Consider the following 21481-nt stretch of genomic DNA (forward strand, 5'->3'; position numbering starts at 1 on the left):
CTCCTCAGTGCCTGGAATGTCACCACACAGGAGGCATTGCCAATACACACGCATACAGTAGGCATTCACAGGGTGCTGCATACAATTGGCATTCAATGAGTGCTTGTTGGATGAATGAGAAGTTGGCAGTCCCCCAGAATCACCTGATTTGAAATGGGACAAGTATCTGTGAATGAGAAAAGGCTTAGGCCACAGATTCATCCCCCTGTTTGTGATCATTAGTCAAGAGGTGTGAGTCTATTAACAGACAGCAAACAGTTTTACTGTTTCTTCACTGACATCAACCAAGGGAAAGAAATGGAGTAAAAGAGGCTTATGGGGAAAAGCACAGAGAAGAGGAAGGAGAGAAAAGAGGAGGAGAAGGAGAGAGCAAGGAGGAGGGGAGAGGAAAGAGGAGAGACGGACTGTATATGCAAATTAACGATCAGAAGAAATACATACGGGGAATAAGACTAAGGGGGGTGGCTGCAAGGAGTAGTGACCAGCGTTGGATTAGAATCCCATTTGCTTGAAATTGTCCGGGAGACTCAGCAGACTAATCTCACTTGTAAGTCTCAGTTTCTCATCTGGAGGATGGTACCAAAAACATATTAAAAAAAGACACATCTTAACACAGGGCTGGGTTGTTGTCATTGTTGTTTTGTCTTTTCCCTGGGACAGGGTCTCCTATGTAGCTTTGGATGGCCTGCAGCTACTGTGTAGAACAGACTGGTCTTAAATTCACAGAGATCCACCTGCTTCTGCTTCCCGAGTGCTGGGATTATAGGCGTGTACACTTGGCACAAGGCTTCTGTTTTTGTTTTAAAGATTTTTATTATTTCAGTGTGTGTGTGTGTGTGTGTGTGTGTGTGTGTGTGTGTGTGTGATATGTACACATGAATGCAAGAGCTCACAGAGGTCAGAGGTGTGAGATCCCTCCGGAGCTGGGGTCACAGGCAGTGGTAAGCTACCTGATGTGGGTACTAGAAATTGAACTCAGGTCCTCAGGAAGAACAGTATATGTGCTCTTAACCACTGAGCCATCTCTCCAGGCCCACGCACAAGGTAGTTTTTGAATCTCTAATTTTGGGCAGCAAGGTGGTGTTAGGTTGAGCCAAACATGGAGGTTGAGGATTTCAGTTACTTATAAACTATCACTTTCTGACCACATCAGCTGCAGGGGCCACTGTGAGAGCCACTGAGTCTCAGAGTGCTACACAAAGTCTTTGAAATTTGGCACTGCCACGAAACCATGAGACTTATGTGACCTGCTGCTACAGATGGCTACTGACGCTCCATAATGGTTTTAGAAAAAAAACCCAAAAACTATTTCTCTATCCCTCTATATCTATCTGTCTGTCTGTCTGTCTGTCTGTCTATCATCTTATGTGTTCCCTCAGAGGTCAGAAGAGGGCATTAGACCCCCTAGAGCTGGAGTTATAGGGAGTTGTGAGCCACCCAGTGTGGGTCCTGGGGAAAAGAACCCAGGTCCTCTGCAAGAGCGCTGTGCACTTTTAACTTCTGGGCCTTCTCTCCAGCCTTCTTTGGTCTTGTATTGAGACAGTGTCTCTAAGTAGCCCAGCCTGGTCTCAAACTCTCAACCTCCTGTCTCAGCGTCCCCAGTGCCCAGATGACAGCTCTGTGCAGCACATCCAACTCACAAATCTGTTTTAAAGGTAGTTTATGAGAATTACAATATACTTGGTTATCTCTATCTTGCTGTATGTATATGTGCATGCATGACTATATATGTACGTATGTATGCATGCATTTGTTGTGTGTGTGCCTGTGTGTATTCGAGTGTGTGCATATGTATGCATGTGTGCATGTATTAGATGTATGTGCCTGTATGTGTACATACGCATGTGTGCATGTGTGTGCTTGTGTTTGCCTAAGTATGTCTGAGGCAGATAAGGCCCAACAGCAACATATGTGTGTGTATGCATTTGAGTATCACATGCCATGTGTACATGTGTTTGTGTGTGTATGCATGTGTACATGTGTTTGTGTGTGTATGCATTTGAGTATCACATGCATGTGTACATGTGTTTGTGTGTGTATGCATGTGTAGGTCATAGGACAATTCTGGGCGTTGCTCTACAGCTTTTTGCACGGATTCTGTGGGTCAACCTCAAGTCCTCATACTTGTGTGGCAAGTAATTTCTCATCTGAGTCATCCTCCCATCCTCGTCCTGTTTTTTAAAAAGCAACTCTATAAATGAATTTAGCTTTGACCCTGTAATCCCACTTCCGGAATGTAGACCCTTCAGACTCCATCAGCATCTACAAAAGCTCGACAAACCCAATCGTGCTCAGGGCACCGCCTGGTCATGGGCGGGGCACCCTGACCTTTCTCTCCAAGGGACTGAGCATGTAAACCTCGGCAGCAGAACACAACACTATGCTGCTACACAAAGTATACGAAATCTGTCTTGCCACAAAGAACATTCTAGAAATTGTTATGAGAGAGGAATGGTGGAAAATGTGCAGAGTGACCCCATGGTGCTAAGATGGACAATTCAGATTTTTAAAGATGTGTGCAGTGTGTGTGCAATGTGTATATGCACATGTCTCGTGCCTGTGTGTGCAATGTGTGTATGCACATGTCTCGTGCCTGTGTGTGCAATGTGTGTATGCACATGTCTCGTGCCTGTGTGTGCAATGTGTGTATGCACATGTCTCGTGCCTGTGTGTGCAATGTGTGTATGCACATGTCTCGTGCCTGTGTGTGCAATGTGTGTATGCACATGTCTCGTGCCTGTGTGTGCAATGTGTGTATGCACATGTCTCGTGCCTGTGTGTGCAATGTGTGTATGCACACCTCATGCCTGTGTGTGCATGCAGAGGCTGTAGCTTGACACTGAGTACATTTTAATATTGAACAGGGTCTCTCACTTGAACCTGGTTAGTCTAGCTGGCCGGCTGGCCCAGGGATTGCATCTCTGCCTCCAGAGCACCACAGTTCTCGGGAGGCCACCACACACATTCGGCATCCACGTGAGAATTCACACTTGTGAGACAAGTTCTTTCTCTACCAAACCATCTCCCCAGCCCAGGAGATAGATCTGGCTCTTCTCCTGCAGTCAGTCCTCCATGTCTGTGGTCAGGAATCAACACACGTCTGCCCTGAGCATACTCAGCACACCTCGCCCACGCTCCTGAGCTACACAGCTTAAACCACATCTGAAGCACCAATGTAGCAAAGGCTGGCACACCATGATTTAGAGAATGGGGAGGTGTTCAGCTTCCGCCCCATTTCACACAGGGACTGGGAGCAGCCTGGACCATGGTCTCAGAGGAGCTCTGCAACCGACGGCCCACGGATGCTGAGGGGTGACGACCGCACGGGTGTCAGTGAGCAGTGGGGAGATGTGCCAAGGCACAGGAGCGCTCACGGTGAGGGACAGTGACTAAGCAGAAGGAAAGCAGGGCAGGACAGGTGCCTTTTCAGATCTGGCTGTGGAGTGGCCACTTTCCAAGTGTTCCAAAGCGACTAAATCCAATATACTCTGGCTTCTAGAACCTGGTGTCTATCCTGTACGGTAGAAGGGGTGAGCCAGCCATGGTCTGTGACCATGCCCTGCACCTCAGCCCCTGCTGTTCACAGTTCTGTTTTGCCAGTGGCTTGTGTAGATGTGTGGAGTCCAATGTGTGTGCCCAGGCTCCAGCCGCATTTGTGCTGGTAGCTGCCTTCTGGGGAAAGGGGACACTTTCACACACAGGGAAGGATCTCACGGAAATGCATGGATTTGAGCTTAGACAAAGAACTTGGGATACCAGGTAATTTAGCATGGACACCAACATCCTCACAGTCACCCCTGGCTCCCATACACTCCATATGTCATGGGAAGGGCATGCCCAGGGCTGGATGGCATTGTCCAGGCTGGAAAGTCCCACTCTTTTACACATGCTAAGTTCAGGATTGCACATTGAAAGCATATTTAGCACCCGGCCGAGGCACCATTAGGAAGTTCTGTCTATGGACTATCTGGACTTCTACAGCTCAGGGCTTGCCCTGAGGCTGGTGAGCTTCTGCCCTGGACTTTCCAAAGGCGACCCAGCTCAGGACTCCCCTCCCACGTCACCCTGTGTGCTCCAGCACTCACATTGTAGAGGAGATCAGTCCAGCCTTCCATGGTGATACACTGGAAAACAGTGAGCACAGCGAACAGGATGTTGTCGAACTGAGTGATGCCGTTGTTCGGCCCTTCCCAGTACGGCTGACATTTGGTCCCGTTGGGGCAGGTGCGGGCGGGTTCCTCTGTCCCACACGGAGCTGGCGACTCACCCTGGATGTCGTCTAGAAAGGAGAAAGTGGAGAGTAAGAGGGAGAGGCAGGAAAACCCGACAGTGGTTATTGGGATGAAATATGAGTGTCTGGTTTTAGATCTCTTAATTCCTGTCCAGATTCTTACTTGTTTTTTCCAGCTTTCCACCAGTTTAATTCTGTTTTCTTTTTGTTGTTGTTTGTTTTTGAGACAGGGTTTCTTTGTATAGTCCTGGCTGTCCTGGAACTTGCTCTATAGACCAGGATGGGCTTGAACTCAGAGATCAGCCTGCCTCTGCCTCCCGAGTGCTGGAGGTGTGCACCACCTCTGGGCCCCTGTTCTTTTCTTAACCTGTTGAAGCTGAGCCCTTTTCTTTAAGGCTACAGATTGTCCTTTAAGTGCAGTTCTGACTGCATCTCAGAAACACTGTTATGTTATTATTTATTATTGTGAAAATATTCCCTGTGGTGGTGTTAACAGGAATGGTCCTCACAGACTCATGTTCAAATGCTTGGTCCCCAGGAGTGGCACTATTGGGGGCATGGCCTTGCTGGAGGAAGTGTGTCATTGGTGGGCTTTGAGATGTTAGAAGCTCAAGCCAGGCCCAGGTTATGGAGACCCACCTTTTGCATCCTGGACCCACATGCTGCATCCCTGACCCCATTACCTGCATCTGGACCCTATCCTGCATCCTGGACCAAATCTTCCATCCTGGTTCCCCATCATGCATTCTAGAGCCACATCTTGCATCATGGACCCACATCCTGCATACCTGGACCATCAACCTGCTTCCCTGGACCCACATCCTGCATCCTGGACCCACATCCTGCATCCTGGGCCCACATCCTGCATCCTGGGCCCACATCCTGCATCCTGGGCCCACATCCTGCATCCTGGACAGCCAACCTTCATCACGGAAAGACATCTGCATCCTGGAACAACATCCTACACCCCTGGACCCACATCCTGCATCCTGGACCCACTCTCTTCCTGCTGCCTGTGGATCCAGATGTAGAACTCTTGGCTCCTTTTCAACACCATGTCTGCCTGCATGTCACCATGCTTCCTGCCATGATGACAATGGACTCTGAACCTGTAAGCCAGCCTTAATTAAACGTTTTCTTTTATAAGAGTTGCCATGGTCATAGTGTCTCTTCACAGCAATTGAAACCCTAACTAAGACAGTCCCCAATTTCCATTACTGTTTCTCCTTTGACCCATGGGTAACCAATACATATTTCTCCGGAAAAACAGACTTGAGGGAGAGGGGAAGAAAGAGAGAGGTGGTTTCCCGTGTACTTATGACTGATTGTAACACCGAGGGACTCTGGGCCAGCCTTGCTCATGTCTGCCCCTCCCCTCCAACACTCAGACTACTCGCTAACGTATTTTGAAGGCAAATCCCCAACATCAGATAGGCCCTCTCACAAACAAGAAGTATGCCTCTTGGTTTCCAAATTCTTTCTGGGCTCGACTGCCAGCCGTGTGAGCCAGCATTCCAGGCTGCATCTTTCCAGTCTTTAACTCCTGGGAAGTGTCCTGTGGTCCACGGTCAGATCAGGGCACCATGGAATGTGTGTCCTCTGGGTGTTCTAGAACCTCGCAGACCATTTTTCTTCACGACATGCATAGTGCCCTGGGGTGAGGGACAGGGACACATGGTTCCTACTCTTACCTGAGGGTAGGAACAGAATGGAGCTTTCTTCCCCAATACCAGGAGATACATTGTGACATGTCAGGAGTGCCGGGGCATGCTCCTTAACACCAGACCCAACACAGCCTGCAGCAGAGGAACAGGCTGAACAGGTGTCACATCCAAATCCTTTGGTACTGACGAGAACGGGGAGAGCAGGCACTGAACACTTGGTCAGCCTGGCCACAGATTCACTGTGTAGCTCTAAATCTCGGGAATCCTCCTGCCTCGACCTCCTGAGGGTATGATGGCTGGTTTGAGAAGGCTCAAAAACAAAGATGACAGGCTTGAAAAGAAAACTAAGAGCCAAGTGTATAAAAACGTGAGTTTCCACTCAACAGACATCCGTTTCCTGTGTGCAGCTGACGGGACTGCACACACGCCAACTGCCCCGCGGGGAAGGGGACCATACGTGACCCCCACTAGACAGAGTCATCCTGTCAGCAGCAGGGAATGTGCCAGGGGTAGTGAGTGGCTCACACCTGTCACCCCAGCACCCGGGAGGTTAGAAGATGACTGGTTTCGGGCTAGCCTGGGCTATACAGTGAGACTGTCTTAAAACAAGACGAAGACTAAACCAACCAAAAAACAAAACTAAAAAAAAGAAAAAGTATAAAATAAACAAAGGCAACAAAAAGGCCTTGCTTCTAGTGGAGATAGCTAGGCTGACCACACTAGACTTATACACAGTGAGTGTGGACAGGAAAGCGAAACCATTAAAGCTTAAGGCTCGGGGTTCCACAGAAGGCCCTAGGAAGATCACTTGTGTCTCTCGAACCTTCTCTGCCCCACTTTCAGTCCAAATCTGGTTCACGCAAACCCCTCTGTGTTCACCTGGTTAATTCTGGTGTCCCCACCTCCTCAGGCCTCCGACAGGCACCCCCTCAATTTTCCTGTGAGTGGGAAGCATGGAGATAACAGCACATCAGCCTCCTTGCCTAGGAACGTGTGTGAGCCAGGGTCTAGCTCGTCCAGGATTCTGGAAACTTAGAAAACAGGAAGCATTCCACTTTGTCTTGGAGTCTGTGAATGTGTGGGATGGCAGTGGGTGACAGGAAGTGGGCTCCCCGAGCCTGTGGCTGGGGACCGCCTATCTTTAGCAACATCATCCAGAGGTGTGCTCGACCCCAGCCCCCTCAACCCCAGCCGTCGACGCCAAGCACTCCAAGGGTTGATTCGAGAAACACAGCCATCCGGAGTCGGAGAAATTCAGCTATAAATACATTTTAAAATTAGCCTGCTGCCGGGGCGTCTGTGTATCTCTGTCTCTTACTCACACATCTTCCAGTCTTAATTGGGGGCTCTCTGGACTGCCTCCCGAATCCGGGCTGCTGTCCTCCATGGCCCCACCCACATTTGTCCCCCCACAACCCCACTGGGACCCCAGCCAGCCCTGGTTGGGGAAACAAAACAAAAACAAAACACCCTGGACACTTCACACAGCCTGAGCCCCTAGGTCTTAAGTTTGGGTTCTTCTGTTTGGGGCTGATAGACACACTCTCTGTCTTCCGCCCGGGTGAGGCCAGGTGCAGAAATAAATCTGCTTCAATTAACACCTTCTTCATTGGAGAAAGAAATAATTAGGCCATTCCGTATTGAGCAGGCGTCACAGGCCCAGGAGAGAAGAAGCAGGAGAAAGAAGAAATGAAGCCTCAGCCTTCCAGAACAGCGTTCCCAGCTGGGACCCAACCAGGACACCATCCTCTGTGGATCTGCTTGGGGTTAGTGGGTGTGGTTGGTACCAGGTCAGTTCTGCACAATTCTGCTTTTCTCTGGCTGCCTTTCCCAATAAGGCCCCACACCTCTCTGCCCAGGGGCTCATTCTTCCTCTGGCTATGGAAACCCAGACTACCTGCTCTGGAGTAGGTGGTCCAAGTACGAAACACAGGCACCCCCTCTTATTTGAGTCTTCTTGGTTCTGGGGCATTAGGCAGCTCGAGTTTGGGGAGTCTAGGATTGAACTGGAAATGCATCTGGTGGGGCCTCTACCTCCAAATGTGAATTCAGGATGTGTCTTCCATATTGCTGGTCGGACCTGAGCCCCAGGTACACCTCCATGCTGACCTCTGTGGGACCCAAATCACAGCTCCCTCTGGACTCAGCCTCCCAGGGGTTAGCTAAAGCATGATGGGGCATTGGGTAGGCAGGCAGCATCTGCTGGGTGCTGGGTTCTGACTGGATGAAACAGGATCCTGTCAGAGGCAGGGTTCCCATTGCCTGGGACACCACCTGTCAGGTGCTGGGTTCTGAAGGAGCAGGGCAGGACCCTCCCTTGTTCATACTCTGTTATCCAGCCCTGCCTCCATCTCTTTGGTGGGGGTATACTCTCTGCTGTCCAGAAACTACAGCATTGCTCTGTGCTCACAGGAAAAACCGCTCAAGAGCACACCCCCAGCCTATCTCTCCCTGTCTCCCAGGGGTGCCTCAGGGATCACATCCAAGCAAACTACTTGTCCTCTGGGCTGCCTTCTAGGGGCCCTCAAAAGCAACACTGTAGCCACAATCGATCGAGGCATCAGAAGCGACTGTGGCCTCTGTCTTTCCTGCAGGCAGTTTAGTCATGCTGGGGATGTATACAGGGATTCATGCATGTTTGACAAGACCTGGGCCTCCAGTCAGGCACACAGCCTTCTCTCTGGTGGACTGCAAACAGGCCCATTGCTGTGGAGTCCCAGCTTCCAGGGCTGGAGGGGGGGACCAGTGCCCCTGCCTATCTTTTCTGGAGCTTTGTCCCCTGAGAAAGACCTCACATCCCACAGTATGGACCTACCTGTCCCCTCTTCAAAGCAGGTGGTATGAAATTTTCCCATATAAAATTCTAACCCTATGATTGCAAAAATAAGGATTGCAAAAAACAGGAGTAGGCCGATCTGCAGCAGAGGGATCATCGCCTTCATGATTGACTTCAGGACGACTTGTAAACCTGGGGAGACAGAGACCGACCAGTGAGCAAGCACCCTGCCAAGTGCCTCCCATAGATCCCAGAGTGGGGATGATGAAGAGGAAGGCGGTCACTTCCCCTCCCCCAGAAAGGCTTCAGTGTTTATGATCTAGGCTATGCTCTTTGAGGAGTTTCAGGGCCCAAGGGCAGTCAGCCAGGGCTTTGTAAGCCATTTTCTGGGACGCTCAGTAGCTTCCCTCCACAAGGGGGTGCTGTTTCCCTAAACTGCCCCAAGTCAAAGGGGTCACCTTTCCCTTTCCAGCCTCCCTTCCGTTACCAGCAGCCCTGCAGGGCCTGCAGCCAGCACCTCAACTCCCAGCTCCGAGGACCAGATTCCCCATTATCCCCTCAGCTTGTAGCCACGCTAAAAATCACCTCCATTTTACAGACTGGGAATGGAGGCTCAGGGGGTCTGATTTCTCTGTGGGCTCAAGGGACAGCAAAGCCAGGGTTCACCCGAGTCTGCCGACACTGGCCTGCAGTTCTCCACTATCCATAGTAGAGTAACTCCACAGAGAAGGAAGACACTGAACAGGGGCGGGTGGCTCCCGGGGGAGTGGCCAGCGAGATGTCACCGGCGTGGGAGATTTGGATGTGGAGAGTATCAGATCAGGGCTTGGGCAAGGCCTTGTCCTCACAAAGTCACCTCAGTGTCTTCCCCTCACTGGACGTGGCTTTAGGTATTTTTTGAGAGACAGGAAAGGGTTAAACTGAAAATGCTTAAATTTTCATCCTGTGTGAAAAGTCCCATGATTTTAAAACTTTTAAAAATTAAATTAATTATGGTAATTATTTGTGGAGGTCAGAGGACATCTTTGCTGAGTCAGTTCTCAACTTTTCTGTGGGTCTTGGGGATTGAACTCAGGTCATCAGGCTGGTCAGAGAAGCGTGTTACCCTTTGAGCAACCCAGCCCACCACAATTCTAGAATTCAAGAAATGTTAGAACAATTTCTTCCCTTTTCCTTTTCTAGAAGGAAGCCGAATGAGACTGTAACTTCCTTGTGAAGCAGGTCAAATTCTGACCACAGTCTCTGTGCTGTACAGACCTCCCGTAGCCAGGAGGCTCCCATGGACCAAGTCTGCTCTATAAAGTGGATGCCATCTGAATAGTCTATACATATCCTCCTGTATCAATAATCTTGAGATAACTGTTGGCTTGTTTTGAGACAGGGTTTCTCTCTGTAGCCTTGGCTGTCCTGGAGCTTGCTTTGTAGAGCAGGCTAGCCTGCACAGGGCAGACTGAGTGAGGGCCCTTTCCTTGTGTTCTTCACAGGTATGTGCTTTTATTTTCTAAATTTTCTTTTTCTTTCTTTTTCTTTTTTTTTGGTTTTTCGAGACAGGGTTTCTCTGTGTAGCTTTGCGCCTTTTCCTGGAACTCACTTGGTAGCCCAGGCTGGCCTTGAACTCACAGAGATCCGCCTGGCTCTGCCTCCCGAGTGCTGGGGTTAAAGGTGTGCGCCACCACCGCCCGGCTATTTTCTAATTTTTTAAATGATTTGTTGTTATTGTATGTGTCTAAGTGGTTTGTAAGTGTGTTGGTGCCCCATCTGTGTGCCTGGTGCCCACAGAGGCAGGAGAAGGTACTGAATACTCTGGGAATGGAGTTAAAGACAACTGTGAGCCTCTATGGGGTGCTGGGAATTGAAGCACCACCATCTGGAAGAGCAGCCAGTGCTCTTAACTACTGAGCCGTCTCTCCAGTTCCTAAAGATTTATTCTTATATTTGTCTGTTTGCATTTGTGTATGAATTTGTTCAGGTGAGTGCAGTGCCATCAGAGGCCAGAAGAGGACTTCTGGAGCTGGAGTACAGGAGGTTGTGAGCTGCCAGACATGGGTACCGGGAACTGAACTCAAGGCCTCTGCAAGAGCAGCTGCCCCAACTCACAAGGTGAGAGGTTTTGCTCTGCCTTGTGCTCCCAACATGCTGTGTGGCCTCACCACAGGCCTAACATAACAGGGCAGATAGAGCACTGGCTGAAACCAGTCCTGAGGTGAGCAAACCTTTCTAAGTTGATTATTGTGGGTGTTCCGTTATAGTTACAGAGGGCTGACTACTGCACACTCTCAGAGAGCCCAGGGCTGGTGCGATGTTTGGATAAGTCCACCCAAAGACCACTGGCTAAAGTCCTGGTTCCCAGCCTGTGGAGTAATTGGGGTGTAGAGATTTAAAGGGTGGGGCTTTGTGGAAGGATGCTGTCACTGTGTGTAAGGCTTTCGATTTTCTGCGTTCTGGCGACCATGTGGTAAGCCACTGCCTATGAGTTCTCACCAAGATGTGCTTCTGGGGCCACAGGCCCAAAGCAAGGGGGCATGACTGAGGATTTGAACCTCCCAGACGGAGCAAAAACAAACCGTTCCTCTTTGATTTTCAGCTTTTCCTTTGCTTTTATTTTATGTATATGGCTATTTTGCCTGCGTGTGTGTGTGAGTGTATCGGGGCAGTGTCTGTGGAGGACAGGAGAGGGTGTTGGAGTTACAGACAGTTGTGAGCTGTCATGTGGGTGCTGGGAACTGAACCCAGGTCCTCTTGAAGAGCAGCCAGTGCTCTTAACCACTGAGCCATCTCTGCAGCCTTCCCTTTTCACATCTATCTATCTCCCTCCCTCCCTCCCTCCCTACCTATGTAAGCGCACGTGCCACAGTGAACACCTGCCGGCACAGGATGACTCTCGGGAGTGGCAGTTCTTCCACCACGTGGGTCCCAGGAACGGCGCTCAGGCCGGCAGCTGCCTTTACTTCTTGTTCCCTCCCTTCATCTCGGGCATTTTGTGACAGTAACAGAAAGCTAACACCAGCAAATCCCCGGTCGGTCACCCTCCTCACCAGGGCCTCCTGTGAGTACTAGCTAGTCTTCCACTCTTAATCTAATGGGACACAGGACCGGCTGGGCACCCAGAGCTGGCCATGGGCCCCTTTTCCTGTAAGAGGAACGTGCTGGTGGTCAGCTGAGAAACCTTTCTTTCTATTTTCATTTTAAGTTTTCTTATGGTGCTGAGGGAGAAGCCAGAAACCATGATGGCTAGGCAAGTACTCTACTACTGAGAGACACCAGCCCCACCAGAGAAACCTCTTTCAGTCTGGGTGGGAGTGACTCTGATCAGTGAGGCCGACACACTGAACACAATGATGATAACAGAACCTAACACTGCGGCTGTTCTGGAGACGAAGAGTTCAAAAAACTGGACAAGTAGAATTCCCAGGCAGAGTGGAGTCCTTACTTGTTTATTCATCTGTGTGTGTGTGTGTGTGTGTGTGTGCACATGCACGTATGTGGAGGTTAGGGGCCAATGCCAAGTGTCTGCCTCAAATCTCACTAAATCTGGCACTCGTCCATTCAGCCAGACCCACTGGCCAAGCGCTCCGGGGAGCCTGTGCCTCCACAGTCCCAGAATGACAGAGATGCACCCGACACCCGGCTTTCCCACAAGAGTGCTTGTGACCAATCTCAGGTCCTCGCGCTTGCGTGGTGAACATTCTTCCATCTGAACCACCTCCCGGCCACACAGAGTAACTGCTTTCTGCTTTCTATTGGGGAGACTGTGGGGTAGAAACAGCCTTTGGCTTGGGGCTGAATCCTGAGCCCTCTCCGTGGTGTGTGAAGCCCAGGCATCCCTGAAGAACAAGAGAGCAGGAGAACGTGCACAGACCCTGTGCTCATTCCACCCACCTGTCAAGGACTCCTCTGTGCCTTGCCCTTCTCACCTGTGCAATGGGTATCCACCAACTGAGTGCAGTGGAGAAATGAGAGCACGGTGGCTCTTCCTGCAGTGCTCTGCTCACAGGCAGTAAGCGCCAATGGTCGCCACCACAGGCTCACCACCCAGGCACCGAGTTCCACTTGCTAACTCTAACTCAGCCCTTCTTTGTCATGTGACCCTAATCCAACTATTCAGGCACCTGAGCCTACGTGCCTCCCCATAAAACAGAGACATTGGCATAGTTTATACAACAGGTTGTGGGTGCTGAGGGAACTGTGTGCAGAACATGACTCCGGTAGACTGTAGGCGCTCAATAAAGGGGTGAGGCCTCTGGTTTGCTTCCAGAGACCACCTAGACCTGATTCCTGGGAACGGGGCCCCAAGCAGAGCCTTCTAGAAGGATGGAGACTCACGCACTTGGGATTCCAGACACCAGCTTGAGTGGCCGCAGCACACGAACCGCCCTCAGTGTCCGTAGGTCAAACTCCGTCCCGACAGTGGCCAAGATGCTGCAGGAGAAAGCGACGGTGAGATGTGGGGCAGGGTAGGTGGATGGGCAGGCGCGTGGCACCAGCAGGTTCCCCCTGGTGACCGGACACCATCAGGTCAGTCCCATCACCTGCCAAGTGGCAGTCATGGTTCTTGTCTTATGGAGTGAGAGATGACTGGTACCCATTTTCTTTCTGTGTGTGATGTATATGTGTGTGTACCCGTGGGGAGGGTGCACACCTCTAATCCCAAGATGCTCATGGGTCAGCTGGAGCATACAGGAGAGCGAGTGACACCCTGTTCACTTTTCTCTTTCTCCACGACATGCTTGTTTTATGTATGATAAACACATGTCTGCATGCATGCACGCACGCATGCACGCGTGCGCGCGCGTGCGCGCACACACACACACAATTTTTGAGACAGTGTCACACTGTATAGCCTTGGCAGGCCTGGAACTAACTGTATAGACCAGGCTGACCTCACACTCACAGAGATCCTCCTGCTTCTGCCTCCCAAGTGCCAGGAGTAAAGGCGTGCCACCACACACAGCAAATATACATATATTTAAGACAGAGTGTCAAAAGGTAGTATGCTTATTATGTAGCCCAGGCTGTCCCTGAACTGACAGGAATCCTATCGTCTGCCTTCCAGGTGTGGAATTGCAAGCTCGAGCCGACATGCCACACCCACACACACCCACACACACCCCACCCACACCCCCACACACTTTTTGAAGACAGTGTGTTATCACAGAGCTCAGGCTGGCCCGGGCTGTGCTCTTCTGACGTCACAGACTCCTGACTGCTGGGATTATGACTGTGCAGTTCTGGACTTCTTCAGATTTCCTCTGACAGGCACCATTCTATTTCTGAGCCTCACTTTGCTCTTTCTGTGCAGACAGAAGCTGTTGCTCAGTGTGTGCAAAGGAGTCACGGGTCTCTGTGTGTGGAGGAAGCTGAGAGAACCCAGTAAACACATCAAATGTCAGAGTGCTGTGGATTGAGGAGAGAAACTCGGAGAGAAAGGAGCACTGGGGATAGTGTCAGAGGGGAAGCGATGGCATTTACATCAGTACAGGGGACTGCTCTTTACCACTGGGGGAGGGGACCCGCTCAGTGTTCTTATCTAGGTTGGGCTGGGGTGTGGCTCAGGGTAGAGACCTGCCTAGGATCCCCAGTGAGGGGCAGGGGTGTGGCTCTGGGGTAGAGACCTGCCTAGGATCCCCTGTGAGGGGCAGGGGTGTGGCTCTGGGGTAGAGACCTGCCTAGGATCCCCTGTGAGGGGCAGGGGTGTGGCTCAGGGTAGAGACCTGCCTAGGATCCCCAATGAGGGGCAGGGGTGTGGCTCAGGGTAGAGACCTGCCTAGGATCCCCAGTGAGGGGCAGGGGTGTGGCTCTGGGGTAGAGACCTGCCTAGGATCCCCTGTGAGGGGCAGGGGTGTGGCTCAGGGGCAGAGCGCTTGTCTAACATCCACAAGACCCTGACTTTCATCCCAAGTGGAGGGAGGAGAGGACAGACCAGCACTGCCCAGGAGAAATCTAGAGCTGCAGAGGAAATTTTACCTTTTCCATATTAAACAAATAAAAACAAACAGGTGACATGAATTCCACAATATAATTATCTTCTTCTATGCAAAGTTCGATCGTTCTCTGTCATCCATAGCGGATGCTTCCAGGACGACCCAGCCCCATGCTGAAACCCAGGATCCACATTCCTTCGATGAAATGCTGTGGTGCTCATGTCAAACCTGCACAAGCCCTCCTGTGGATTGTGTGTATGGGCACACATGTGCCACAGGCCACTTGTGGAGGTCAGTGGACAACTTCAGACACGGATCCTTGCCTCTGCCCTTGTTTGAGACACGATCTCTTCCCTGCTGCTTCATTAGACACACTGAAGTTAAGGGCATGCACCACTACACACAGAGTTTGTTTTCAGACAAGTTCTTACTTTGTAGCCCATGTTGGTTCTGGAAGTGGGGGCAATTCTCCTGCCTTGACTTCCTGAGTGCTGGGATAACTGGTGTGAACCACCATTCCCAGCGACAAACACTCTGAGCTACAATCCCCGGCCCTAAATTATTATTACTTATTATCATTTGTAGTAGTGAGGACAGAGCCAGGGCCTCAGCTGTGCAGAGCAAGCGCCCTGCCATTGAGACCCATCTCCAGCTCTTGGCTCTTTGAGACAGATTCCCACTCTGTACCCCGAGCTGGCTTTAAACCTGTCATCTTTCTGCTTCAGTCTCCCAGGTGCTGAGACCACAAGCACAAACCACCGTAGCAGTTGGGATTGTACTGCCATAGAACCCCATCATGTCCCTTGTCGGTTCCCACCTTCCTCAGCAAAGGCTGAAGCCCTCCTCATGATCCCCAAAGCCCTGAAACATTGGCCCATCCCCCACCCTCACCCACTCCCCGTCTTCTTGCTGATTCTGCTCCAGCCTCCCCAAACTTCTTTAGTCTTCAAAGACACAAAAGTTCAAGGCTACCCTTAGACTAAAACAAACAAACAAATAGTAGGATGGAGCAAGGTCAGAACCTGGGGGTGGGGGGACTGGGTATGAGAGCCGGGCACAGGCAGGGCAAGGCCAGAGCCTGGGGGGTGAGGGGACTGGGTATGAGAGCCGGGCACAGGCAGGGCAAGGCCAGAGCCTGGGGGGTGAGGGGACTGGGTATGAGAGCCGGGCACAGGCAGGGCAAGGCCAGAGCCTGGGGGTCTAGTGTTGGAGCTGGGTACGGGCAGGGCTAGTGCTGGGTATGACACTGACCCAAGGTCATGACACAGGTTCAAGTCCCTTTCTGGCTCCTGATGCAGAAGGCAGGAAAGAGGGATATGAAGACCCCAAGGGGAGAGCACAGAGCCAAGGAGCTCAAATCCAGGGCACAGTCATAAACTCTCAGACCTAGGCTTCAGTGCCGCCCCGAATGTGCGCACCATGAGACCTTGGCCTTGGCTGGCCCAGGCCTCAGAACGGCAGAAACACTGACTTCTCTCGTGGCCGGTGCCACTTCAGCTGTTCCCAAGATGTTGGAGCTCTTGTCCCCTTGCTACGTGCCCAGAAAGATGGCAGTCATTGGGAGAAACCGGGGGGCTTTGGCCTGGGGTCTGTGGGGACAGTGGGAAGGTTGTGGAGCAGAGGAGGGACATGATTAGGGCTGGCAGGGGAAGACAAGCTTGCCACCTGAGAGGACAGATTGGTGGCGATGAAGCCTGAGTTAGGAAGGGGCTGTGAGACCGGCCGGCCGGCGGCGTAATGAGGACTGGAAGTAGGGCAGAGGCCGTGGGAGTACAAAGGAGGCCTTGGGTTATATATAGCTGCCATTAACGCTGTGCATCAGGGAGCCTGCCTGGATGCGCTGCATCCGGCCTGCATCTGAGGCCGTCAGCTGCTCACGTCCCATTTTACAGAGGAGGATGCCAAGACTCCCAGAAATCAGTGTCCAAAGATCTGAGTCACACCAAGAAGGAACTCGAACTCAGAACCACAGGTGTAGACAACCTCAGGGCCCCACCCCGCAGAACTTGACCTTCTCAAGGGACTATCTGGATGGGGAAGGGGTCACGGTGGAGAAGAAAAGACACCCATCTGTTTGTTCAACAGAAACTTAGCCACCAGGCTTTCAGGGAGCACCATAGAGGCCACAGTGAACAGCTGAGGGGAGAGGCTCGGGGAGAGGAGGAGTGGTGTGACCTCTCCTGCACCCCCCAGCATCCAAGGAGGAAGTAAACGTGTGGGAAAGGAAGGGACTGAGGGGACTCCAAGGTTTGGTGTGGGACAAAGAGCTGGTGCCCACAGAGATGGGAAGAGCCAGGAAGGAGGAGGTTCACAGGCTATCAGGACTGAGGGTGGGCATGCCGAGTCGGACATGCCTGAGTTAAAAGCCTTCTGGTAGTGCCAGGCACCATGACCACACCTTTAATCCCAACACTCAGGAGGCAGAGGCAGGTGAATCTCTTTAAGTTCCAGGCCAGGTTGGTCTACAGAGTGAGATCCTGCCTTAAAAACAAACAAACAAACAAACAAAACAAGCCAAAAACCAAAACCAACTAACCAACTAACCAAATAAAAATTTCCAGTAGCTTCCATGAAACTTGCAAGAAAATCTACCATAGCCACGGGAGCTTGCCTGGCTTGGTCCTTGCTGCCCCCACTGAGTGCTCTCCCCCAAACATCTTCCCTTTCAGGCATCAGGAACATTGTGACTCCCGGGGGTCTCTTGTCCGTCACCTCCTCAGTGCCAGCTCTGAGAGGACAGTCACCTTTTCCCGGGCAGAGACTGCAGTACCTTATGCTCCCTAAATATTTGGTGGGTGAGTGGTACAGCGTGACAGGGCAGAGTGACAGACTACTTCCTGAGTGTCCTCAGCAGATGGGTGCGGTGGGAAAGGGACACCTGGAGGAGTAACAGGAAGTAGGAAGCAGGTGTGGTGAGGGCTGCCAATCACAGCCCTCAGGAGGATGCTGCAGGAAGATCATGGAACCGGCAAGATGCAAAGAGTGTGCAGACACAGGTGGGGGAGAGGTCTGCACGGAGGACAGTGGCATCTTTGAAGGCCAAGGGCTTCTGAGAAGGTGGTCACTGCTATACAGAGCAGCACCAACAGGGCACAGGATATGGCAGCCACCCCACGCCAGGTATCTAACTGACGTGAGAAGAGACAGTTCTCAGGCCAGACAACAGTACCTGTGTTATTTAAGATTTATTTTACTTTTAATCGTGTTTGTGTGTATGCACATGAGTGTAGTTGCCTGTGGAGGCCAGAAGAGGGCACTGGATCTCCAGGAGCTGGAGTTACAGGCAGTTGTGAGCTGTTCAATATGGGTGGTAGGGATCAAATTGGGTTCCCTGCAAGAGAAGCTAGCGTTCTTAATTGCTGAGCCATCTCTCCAGTTCCTGGGTCCTGGGTACATGTATTTATACATCCTGGAAGGACACCAATGGCAGGTCCCTTGGATTCCAGGAGCTGGGCTGACAGGTAGCCACTTGCCACACAGAGCTTCATTTTAATGTGCGCTTACGGAAGACCATATTACTTACAGAGACAGAGTCTCACCATGTAGCTCAGGCTGACCTTGTGCCTCCAAGTGCTAGGATTAGAAGGCTTTCCCACAGCGTTTAAATATACATTTAAGTTGACTTAAACAATAACAAAAAATCCCTTATAAGCAGTTGCTCGTGGAGCACCCACAGCCACATGTGGGCATAGGAGCACAGAAAATTACATTGGACAGTGGTGCTCCAGCATGGCCACCCTGGGAGGACAGGGATTTCCATCAGCACCTAGAGTTATGCCTGGCATACATTAGGCACTCAATAACTGTTTGCCGAATACATGGATGATGGAGAAGTGAAGGCACACACCTATGGAAGCAACAGATTTCTCTAGAAGAGACGGGAGGCTAAGTTGTTTGAAGCAAAGACTCACAGACAACATGAAATGCTCTCTACTCAGCGGACACTTCCCACCCTCCATCGGTGACAGAGCGTGCCTCTCAGCAAAGCCTGAGAAAACGCTCAGCAGTGAATTCTTTCCCTGGATGCCTTGCTATGGGAGTATTGGTCACGTGACCTAGTTACATGCGTAACAGACCCCATGTCAGCTTGCTGGAGAATTCTGGGAAAGGGTTTCTCCTGGAGAAGAGTCAAATGGCAGGAAACAGCCTCTCCTCTTCCCGCTGGAGGCTGGTTTCTTGATGTCTATGCATGATGGCTGAGAGACATCTTGGAACAGCTCTTGGCCTAGGGCAACTAAGAAAATCCCCACAGCAAAAAAGCAGGAAGCTGGGAAGACTCCGTACCTCTGTGGCTGAGCCACAGACTCAACCCCACAACCAAGTGGCCTCCATACTTCCTGTAATGAGGGTCTCAAAAGGGTCCAAATCCAAATTCTTCTAAACACAAGTTGTGTGGCTTTGGGCACCTCACCTCAGCTCTCTGGGTCTCAGTTTCTCGACTGAAATGGAGATGGTAGCAGTATTTCCTTTACAGGTGGGAGGATTTCTGGGATGTGCTGCCGCATCCTCACCTTGTTCGTTCTGTTATTTACAGCTAGATTCTCTTGGAATCTGCCTCCATCTGGTTGCAGCTGTGGGAAGGAGCGTCACTATTCTCTCCCGGTTGGAAGTGGGATGTAAGCATGTACTTCTTTTTCTTCCACGCCCCCCCTGCGTGTGGTGTACACATGTGTGCATGCAGTTGGAGGTCAGAGGTGGATATCATCGTCCATCTCTCTTCCACCTTATTCATCGAGGCACGGTCTCTTCGTCAGACCGGGAGCTGGCACATCTGGCGTTGGCATGAGTTCTGGGGATCTGAATTCCAGACCTCATGCTTGTGTGCCATGTTCCCAGCCCTATCAGAACGTTTTAACAGAGGCGGTAATTACCAGGCGCTTGTGAGTGAGGTGAGGAGCATGTGACAAGGTCTTGGGGTTGGAGCTGGGAGTGAGCAGTGAGGCTATCAGGTGAGAAATGGGTGAAGTGGCAGTGAGTGTGGAAAGCTGTGTGGAGCTGATGAGAGCTTTTATGGTTCCCTACCCCAGCCTATGAGGCACCTGCTTTTTAGACTCACAGTCCCAGCCCTGCCAAGGTGAAGCCTGGGAACATGGTTGTTTCTCATTCATCTGGTTGCCTGGCTGATCCTGGGTTATACAAATCCACTTGCTGATATGTGAAGGACCCATGGGCTCCTCCAACATGCCTGCACCCAAGGCACCCTAGAGCATGGAGCGCCAACTGGCCTTGGCCCTGGGTTTCTAAGCCTTCAGCCTAATCTTCTCTCTCATGTGTCCCCACTCAGGGAGCAGGTTGCCATAGAACAGATGAATGGGGACACCTGGCCCCTTCTCTCTCTGGAAAACTGTCTTGGAGATCCTTTTTCTCAAACCTTCAGAGTTTAATTACTCAGGCTGCTTGGCTCACAAAACGGCTTCACCCTGTGTCTGAGGAGGACACTTCTCTAGTTCACTCACCCATGGGTCTGTGGCATGTTAGCCGCTAGCCACATTTCTAAGGTTATTAGTTTTTGCAGTATTGGGAGGATGGAATCTAAAGTGTCATCACATAGCATGTCCCAGCCCCTCACCGAGGGACTCTAGGCTGGCCCTCTGCTGCTGAGCCAGCCCCTCACCGAGAGACTCTAGGCTGGCCCTCTGCTGCTGAGTCAGCCCCTCGCCGAGGGACACTAGGCTGGCCCTCTGCCGCTGAGGCATGCTCCAGCCCTTTCCACTCTATTTTTATAATTCTGTCTTGTTGGGCAATCAATGTTGAGTTTAATTTGGTCTTGCTGGAATGTGTCCTTGTACAATCACGTGCTGCCCTCTGACAGCATATATTTGTAACTGATATGCACAGGATGAAGTTAGCTATCATGTGCTGCTGTCTGGTTCTACCCAGAACCATGTCTGAAGTGCCATCTAAGGAGGAGCTGATGGACAGAATGTCTGGGGCTCTCACTGGGCCTGGGCCTTGCAGGTGTCTTTTTCAAGCTTGAGGCTAGACCATGCATGGACACTGGGCAGCCGCTTGAGCATGCTTTGAATTTTATTAAAGTTTCATTTTATTATTAGGGTGTATAATGTATACTTATGTGGGTATGTATGTGTCACTCATGTGTATTGGGATCAGAAGACAAATTCTGGGAGCGGGTTTTCTCCATCATGTGGACCTTGGGGACTGAGCTCAGGTCCTCAATAAAGGTGGCAAGTGTCTTTATCCACAGGGCCATCTTGCAGCCTACCACTCATTTATAGTCAAGCCTGTGGGCCAATATAAAGGTATGCCATGATGTAGGTGTGTGGAAATTCCCTCTTAACACCCTGTCATTGTCCCCACCAATCTAAACAGTGCTTCTCTCTTCTGACCTCCGGCCAACTGCTATCCAAATGGTTTATAAAAGTGAGGTCACTCAGAACCTGTAACAGCCTCATAGAGGTGACTCTCTCCATCCAACTGCTGAAGCAGCTGAGGCACAGAGAGGCTGCATAATTATCCCAAGGATACACAGGCTATGTCGAGGGGTGGGATGACAGGTCTGTGCCACCACTTGGGTTTGTACTTTTGAGGTTCCCTGTGCCAGGAGGCCCCAGCCCTGCTCCTCTGCCCCACCTTGAGGCGGCTCTGACCGCTTACCTGCCTTCTCCTGAGCACTGTACCCACATACAAGGAACACTTCTCTCTCTTCATCTTCTAAATTAAGGAGGTGAACCAAAGGACTTGTTTCTCTGTGGGGCAGTTCCTGGGCCTCTCAGACTACAGTTTTTTTTTTTTTTAAAGGGGGCAGGAGCTGAGAGGCAGCGGCCCTGAGGCTTCACAGTGAGTACTGGGGTTGTGTAGACTGCACAGTGAGGGTGAAGGTGGCGGGTCACAGGGGTCCTGGGACTCCGATAAGTGTAGGAGGAAGGAG

The 21481-nt window shown here is 51.2% G+C and overlaps 1 protein-coding gene across 12 annotated transcripts in view; it reads right to left on the reverse strand.

Annotated features, from left to right (window-relative positions):
• The window catches only part of Cacna1a (calcium voltage-gated channel subunit alpha1 A), a 230576-nt gene that overhangs the window by 125765 nt on the left and 83330 nt on the right, over positions 1 to 21481 (reverse strand). For all 12 annotated transcript variants that reach the window (XM_052726797.1, XM_052726793.1, XM_052726790.1 and 9 more), the window contains exons 4-6: positions 12999 to 13090; positions 8711 to 8863; positions 4086 to 4279 (exon numbers count right to left, since the gene is read on the reverse strand). In XM_052726797.1, the coding sequence (XP_052582757.1) occupies positions 4086 to 4279; positions 8711 to 8863; positions 12999 to 13090 (439 nt within the window). The remainder of the gene's footprint in view (positions 1 to 4085; positions 4280 to 8710; positions 8864 to 12998; positions 13091 to 21481) is intronic.

This window comes from Peromyscus californicus, unplaced genomic scaffold (assembly GCF_007827085.1).
Source record: "Peromyscus californicus insignis strain IS unplaced genomic scaffold, ASM782708v3 Scaffold_8__1_contigs__length_139910024, whole genome shotgun sequence".
NCBI classification, from domain to species: Eukaryota; Metazoa; Chordata; class Mammalia; order Rodentia; family Cricetidae; genus Peromyscus; species Peromyscus californicus.